A 6,911-nucleotide genomic window follows, 5' to 3' on the forward strand; every position below is an offset into this window, starting at 1 on the left:
TACCCAATCAACACATTTCCACCATCTTCCGGAAGACCATGAGGCAAACCATCCGATCTAGGTGAAATTAAGTCATCTTCACTAGGAATGTGTAAACTTCTAACCCGTTGTTCTGCAAATTTTCTCTCTCTCTCTCTCTCGGGTTCGGCAACCTTCTTCCCTTTGTCGGGTTTTCGTTGGGGTTGTCTTTCTTGATTATCATCAACTTCTTCTTCATCATCATCATCTATTCTTTCTTCTTGTCTTTCAACTATTTCTTCTTGTGTTTCAACTCTTTCTTGTCTTTCACCTTCTTCTTCTAAAAGTCCTCCTCTACCTCCCGCTCCCAATTTCAACTTACCTCCTACCCGAGGTTCGGGAGTTTTAGAAGTAGAAGGAGTTACCTCCATCTTCTTACTCCTTATAGCTGCAAGGTTCCTGACACACGTATAAAACTTATAAGCCTAACAACAAAAGAAAACAAACTATATATGAAATATAAATTTGAAACACCAAAAACTTGTCAACAAATAACAAGGTTCGGCTAACCCGAAGTAACACAAATGAGCCGAACTATGTCTTTAAATTTCGATTAGTATACACAGAGAGTGGTTCGGCTTAAAGGTACAACACACTTGCAAGCCGATCCTCAATATTCGGCTCATAACTCATACAATCAAATAAGCCGAATCTACACTTATGCATTCAAACATATATTCGGCGCATAACTAAATCATGGAATAAGCCGAACCTACACTTGCACAACTTATGAAAAACTCTAACAATACATATTCGGCTCAAATCTAATAGTGTCGAATAAGCCGAATCTACACTTATGCATTCAAACATTTATTCGGCAAATAACTAAATCATGGAATAAGCCGAACCTACATTTATGGAAACCTAACAATACATATTCGGCTCAATACTAAAAGTGTCGAATAATCCGAATCTTCATACATGGGTGCTATTTAACTAAGTTCGGATAAAACTAATTTAATCTTTTAAGCCGAACAGTTCATCTACACTTTCAGAAATCATTTTCAAGAGCAGTTCGGCGCACATCTATACTTAATTGTGAGCCGAACCATGAACTGTAAGCGTAAAAAAACACTAATTTTTGACGTTTTAACCTATTATAACAATCAAAAACATCAAATATGAGATGGATTTATACAACTTACTTTCTTATTCTCATTTCAGGAGTTGGTTCTTGACTCGGAGGATTTTCCCATTCGATTTTGGTTTCTTCAATTGGTTGAGAGGTTTTAGAACGCATTGCTTTAATCTTTAAACGAGGACCCATAGTTATATAGTTGAGATTAAGCGACGATCAAAGGAAGAAGGAATCGACGATGAAAAAATTTCTCGTTACGGCGAATAATTATTTTTTTGATGGAGAAGAGAGTGGCTCGGCTGATAAGGAGAAGAAGAAGAGAAGATGAACTAATTTGGAAATTTAGAATTTAGGTTTATATATTAAGGTTAAGGATAATTGAGGTTAAGGGATTTAGAATTTAGTTTTATATATTAAGGTTAAGGTTAAGGGCAGATTAGTAATTATGAAAGTTTAAGGGTAAATAGGTAATTGAACAGCTTTGAAGGGATACCCCTTATCAGGATATCCTAGATAGGATTCCTATTTTGTATGCCTAAAAAGAAAATGGTATGCCTAAAAACAACCTTCTATTATTTACCCGTATCCTACCTACCATCCAATGACTAGAGTTACGGCAGCTTCTGATACCCACCATAGCCATTAAGCATCATCCTAGCCGTTCATTACTCTCGTACATAATTTTGTTGTTCTCCTGAATCTAATCCTTCACAGTTTCGGACTCCCAGTGTTTCACTCATTCAATTAGTTCGGCTACTTCTTTTTATTCTGTATCTCTCAGTCTCACACTGTCTTTCTCGGTCCGTCTACATACATCCGACTCCAAGCAAGAAAAGAGTTTTCTGATGTTAGGGGTGAATCGGCTGATATATAACTTAAGGTTCACTGTTTTTCTTTTTAATGGACAAGTTAGGGTTCCATTGCTAGCGATTTTCTGAGAATTCACGTTTTGGCAAGTGATGAGCTAAATTTGCTTTCAGGAATGCTGACTGTAGTCAAAGCGAAATGACTTGACTTTGGGTAAAAATATAACAACTAAAGACGGAAAGGAAAAAAATCAAACAAAAAAAAAAAGATTATAATGCTATTAAAGATAAATAATACCAATCCGGTAGAAACTCGGAGTATAATAAACACGCTTTTCATTTTATTTTATTATTTATTCAATGCTTGAGAAATCTTCTTCCCAGATTGAGGTCAATATTTAACTCTTGGAGCAGATCATAAAAGAAAAAAGACCTGTATCTGAAGAGACCCAATCTCTGCTAGTTAATTCACTAAATGGAAAAGAAAGCTATCACTTCAAGAGTTCAAGTCGTATCTGAGAGACCCAATCTCTGTGAATTGATTAGTTGCAATGGAATTCCATTAGTCGACTTAGATTACAATAATCAATCGGAACTTGTCCGGCGTGTCATTGATGCATGTCGAATAACTGGATACGTTCAGGTATGATCTCGCTTTTTCTTTTCTTTTTCATTCTGTTATTTTTAATTCAAAAGAATGATAGTTTGTTTATTCTGTTGATTCGATTTGTTTTTGGAATTAAAATATACAAATTGGTAATTAGTCTTGGAGTTCGTGCATCAACTCGACGTACGTGCAGTTTTGGAAAAATGATTAGTTCCAAAACCAGCAAATTTCTAATGATTAGTTCAATCCGACCAAATCTAGTAATCTCAGCACAGTTTTCATTGTAGGGTCCTATTCTTTATCCCATGTAACATTAGAAGGACAAGAGAGATTCCTTCTCTGTAGATCCAATTCAACATCATCCACAGCGGTAGAACCAGGTAGAGAAGCTGAAATCGGTGGAAGACGGACCACTGTAGAGAGCATGGGAAGGAGTCATTATTGAATATTTTGATTAATCAAAGATTTGAATTACTAATTCTTTTTTCCTTTCCATAACTTTGTTACATTTCTTTCTCTAATACATGTTCAATATAAGGTCTTAAAAATAAGATGATACGTGGACTAATTAAGTCCATACATTTCTACCACAACATTATTCACTATATCATCATATGTTGCGAGTTCGTTGCAGAACCTTGTGCATCGGAACGCTACCCTACTTACTAAATAGTCTACATACTCCTATGCATGGTAAACTGACTGCGGTGCAGAACACTTTCCTGCATACTTCCATGTGGTGAACATTGCATCACTACTCAACAGTCGTGTTAGTGGCTGAGTGATGACTTATCTGCACATGGTAACCAATTGGACTAATCAGTTGGCTTCATACTAACAAAATATCTCAAATAACATTTTAATGTTTTATTAGTGACCTCTGTTTGTCCATCAGATTGAGGATGATATGTTGAGCTACGACAGAGTTTTGTATTTTGCAGAGTAAATTAAGCTTCCCAGAAGTTGCTCATGAAGATGGAATTTCGATCACTAACTACGAACAATCTCACGAAAAGACATCTCCACAACAGAGCTAGCACAATAAAGATGCGTGAGAGCTATAAAGTGTGTATATTTGGATAAGCGATCCAGTACCACCAGAATTGAATTTTTACGATGGAAATCCATCAATAAATCCACACATCAGTAGGTGTAGGACAAGAGAGAGACCCCTCTTTGATACAGTTTATGATCCCGTGGATGGTGTCATCATAATCTGTTTTGGGTATTATTGTTAATATGTTTGTTAATTGTTATTGTTTTATGCAGGAAATCAAGATGGGGGACTTTAAGGAAAGACACCTGCTTCCGGGTTTTAGATTCAATCCAACTGATGAGGAAATGATATCTTCCTATCTAGCCCCAAAGGTTAGAAATGAACTAGACATGGACTGCGACTGGTACATACATGAGAAAAATATATATGAATATGACAGTCCTTCAGATCTCTTTCAAGAATTCCAGAGCAATCATTCGAGGTACTTTTTCTCAAAAATAAAGAAGGTATCTCCAAATAGTAAGAAGGTAAAACGATGTACCGGAGATGGAACCTGGAAGGGGGAAGATAAGGGTGCAGACATAACTGACAATGATGAAATAATAATTGGAACAAGAAAACAATTCACCTTCAAATGGAACGTGAGCAAGGAAAAGACGCCGAGTGCAGGTAAACCGGAGAGGGGCCGTTGGATCATGCACGAGTATGCGTTGCCCCCCAAGTTTTACCAACTTCACGGTATTGAGGTATGTATTGATGCTCGTACACAGAAGCTATGTATATTGATATTTAATTTAAACCGGTGTCGGGTTACATTGTGTGTAGGATGAGTGGGTTCTATGTATGATCAAGACCAAAACACCATTGTTAAACAACACAGCTCCAATAGAACAACCATCACCCCGTAGACAGCCAACAAAGAATCCTCGAACAACAATGTTGCGGACCTCAATGGATATAGTAAACGCATCACTGGGTAATGGACCGGCAACGCCGTATGCATCGCCGCTGTCAGAGAAAACAACTATGCCACTGTTCAAGGGTAAAGAGGTATCACCACCAACAGTGATGCCAAGTATGTCACCGTTCATGGCATCTTCATCTACGAAAGTACCGCTAAATAATAGTATGTATGGTGACGACTGCTTCGACTTATTGGCTGAGATCAATGAAAACTGCGATGTTATGGATGCTATTTCAATGTCATTCCCAGATGCCGTGAATCAAACAACAATTATGGGTCCTGATGAGTGTCACTATCCAGATCACTGGCACAGATACGCATACGATCAATCAAATTTCTCCAATACGCTTATCGACAATAATGCGTTTCCATTTTCATCCCCTGGGCAATTTCCAGAAAATAATCTATTAAGGCTTCCCGAGGATGGTACCACATACGCCGGACCAACGTCATCTTCAACAATGCCATTCCACCAGCAACACCTAACTCAAGATGACAGTCAAGTGGGTGCCCGAAACACATGCGGTTATCAATTCACCAACTCCCCGATTGGAGAAATGCAAGAACTTCCCGACACAGAAGAGGATATTAATGAGTTTATCGAGAAATTATGCATATGAGTAAATCATGGAACAATAGCGGACTTTGTATCGAAGCAAGCAGAGTCTATATGGAAGAAACCAAAAAAGAGGATACTAATTATACTAATTAGTAAGGCCTATTCCTATGCGCATGCCAAAAAAAAGCTGTTTGGCATACTAGGCGGCATGACAAACCAATTGCGCCACTATGGAAAAACCACATAGCGACCGAGTTTCCTATGAGCGATATTGCCAATATCGCTTGCTAGAAACTCGATCCCTGGTAGGGCTGGCAACGGATAACCGATATCTGATATCCATTTCCGAAATCCGACATCCTATAGGATTTTATCCGACATATCGGATATCGGATATCGTAATCGGATATTTTATCGGATATTTTCTCTTAACGATAACGATATTGGAATAGGCTTTTCCGTTAGGTTAATATCCGATATCCGATAGTCTACTGAATGTCCGTTAGGGAAATGCAGGTAAGAACTTATCCGTTAGGGAAATGCAGGATAGTTGGAGTTGCGACTGTCCAACCTATTGATGATATTTTCATGAATACGTTTCTCGGTCTTCCTACTGAATGTCTTGCCGATATGAATGCTACCATCGCCACTTCGAGTTCTTAGTTGCAAGTTGAAAGCCTCAAGCTTCATTACTTTAGACTGTAAACATCTTCTTACACAATGGAGCCTAGCATTTTGTTGGACACACTGGAATTCGTAAATGGAATTAATGGAGATTGTATATCCATTGTAGTCCAAAAATGTATGCTAAATATAGTTGCATAGATTTCTTCTTATACTTCTTGGAACTGTTCAACTTCATTCTCAAAGATAAGAAAATTTCCTCACGTCAAGTGGATGGGAACGACCACCATGACATAGTGTCATACTCGTAGGTTCCTTATTGTGTTTTCTAACAATCATAAAAGATAATCCCCAGATTGTTTCATTGTATGTTTTTCTTAAGATGCGTTATCGGATTTTAACGGATAAATATTCGTTATCCGATAGATTAACGTTAACGATATCGGTTTGCATTTTTGATATCTGCCGGATGTTAACGGATATCGGATATCCGATAATTCTTAACCTTAACCTTATCGGATTGTCCAATATCCGGCGGATATTTATCCGTTGACACCCCTAATCCCTGGCGTTATAATCAATGTCGCCATTCAAACCCCCATAAATGCGGCACCTTGTTTATCTATCCTCATACTCCCCTTCTCAAATCTTATGTTTTGCTTCTTAAACAACTATATTTCGTTTTACTTCTTAAACAAAAATATGGAGAAAAAAAACAAATAAACAAAAGAGTCAAAGGCTGTACTAGTACCCAGCCCAGTGGAATAAATTTTGTTGTGGGTATAAATTATTTTGAGGAGAAGATAAGTCACCAATACCGCCAAAGCCGCCCAAATCGATTTTGATGATGATATGTCTTCGTTGTGATTTCCCTTTTTTCTCCGCTTTGCTTTAGGTGCTCTTAACGGGTTTGTTATCCTAATTTGGAAAAATATTGGTTTGCTTATTTTGAGGTAACAAGCTTTTAAATTGGAAATTGATTTTCAAAATTTAATTGGATTTTTTAGATTATCAAAGTTTAGATATGAGTTGCATCCCATATGTTGTGGTTGTTGTCAAAGTTAAAAAGGATCTTCCAACCTATGTCTTCTTAAAATTGTTCTATCTAGCCTCTTCTAAGAACTCAGATCTACACTTTGGCTCCACTGTTTCTATAAACCCAAAGGCTTGCTGCTTTAAATCTTTTATTCGGATAAAATTTCTCCTTTTTTTTTTTTCCTTCTTGTGCTCTATTTTAGTCTGGTGATTCCTGTGTGAC

General features: G+C 37.4%; 1 protein-coding gene across 4 annotated transcripts; it reads left to right on the forward strand.

The window, feature by feature from the left end:
- The first annotated feature begins 2,256 nt into the window (after window positions 1-2,256).
- On the forward strand, window positions 2,257-5,942 carry LOC113280886 (NAC domain-containing protein 96-like). 4 transcript variants are annotated; one of them, XM_026529480.1, is made up of 4 exons: window positions 2,407-2,545; window positions 2,785-3,655; window positions 3,779-4,252; window positions 4,332-5,942. In XM_026529480.1, the coding sequence occupies exons 3-4, from the start codon at window positions 3,788-3,790 to the stop codon at window positions 5,088-5,090; spliced, it is 1,224 nt and encodes a 407-aa protein (XP_026385265.1). In that variant the 5' UTR covers window positions 2,407-2,545; window positions 2,785-3,655; window positions 3,779-3,787; the 3' UTR covers window positions 5,091-5,942. The 4 variants fall into 4 exon arrangements, with proteins under 4 accessions (XP_026385263.1, XP_026385265.1, XP_026385264.1 ...); XM_026529479.1 differs by having other exon boundaries at window positions 2,408-2,545; window positions 2,797-3,655; XM_026529481.1 differs by having other exon boundaries at window positions 2,412-2,545; window positions 3,451-3,655.
- Window positions 5,943-6,911: the final 969 nt, after the last annotated feature.

Source organism: Papaver somniferum, chromosome 5, assembly GCF_003573695.1.
Source record: "Papaver somniferum cultivar HN1 chromosome 5, ASM357369v1, whole genome shotgun sequence".
Lineage (NCBI taxonomy): Eukaryota > Viridiplantae > Streptophyta > Magnoliopsida > Ranunculales > Papaveraceae > Papaver > Papaver somniferum.

What these genes read in the sequence shown, in the direction of transcription:
- LOC113280886 (XM_026529478.1), top strand. Translation starts at nt 2,378, where the DNA reads ATGGAAAAGAAAGCTATCACTTCAAGAGTTCAAGTCGTATCTGAGAGA. An exon ending in GAATAACTGGATACGTTCAG is followed by an intron (nt 2,546 to 3,778) that starts GTATGATCTCGC and finishes TGTTTTATGCAG; the next exon opens with GAAATCAAGATGGGGGACTT. An exon ending in ACCAACTTCACGGTATTGAG is followed by an intron (nt 4,253 to 4,331) that starts GTATGTATTGAT and finishes CATTGTGTGTAG; the next exon opens with GATGAGTGGGTTCTATGTAT.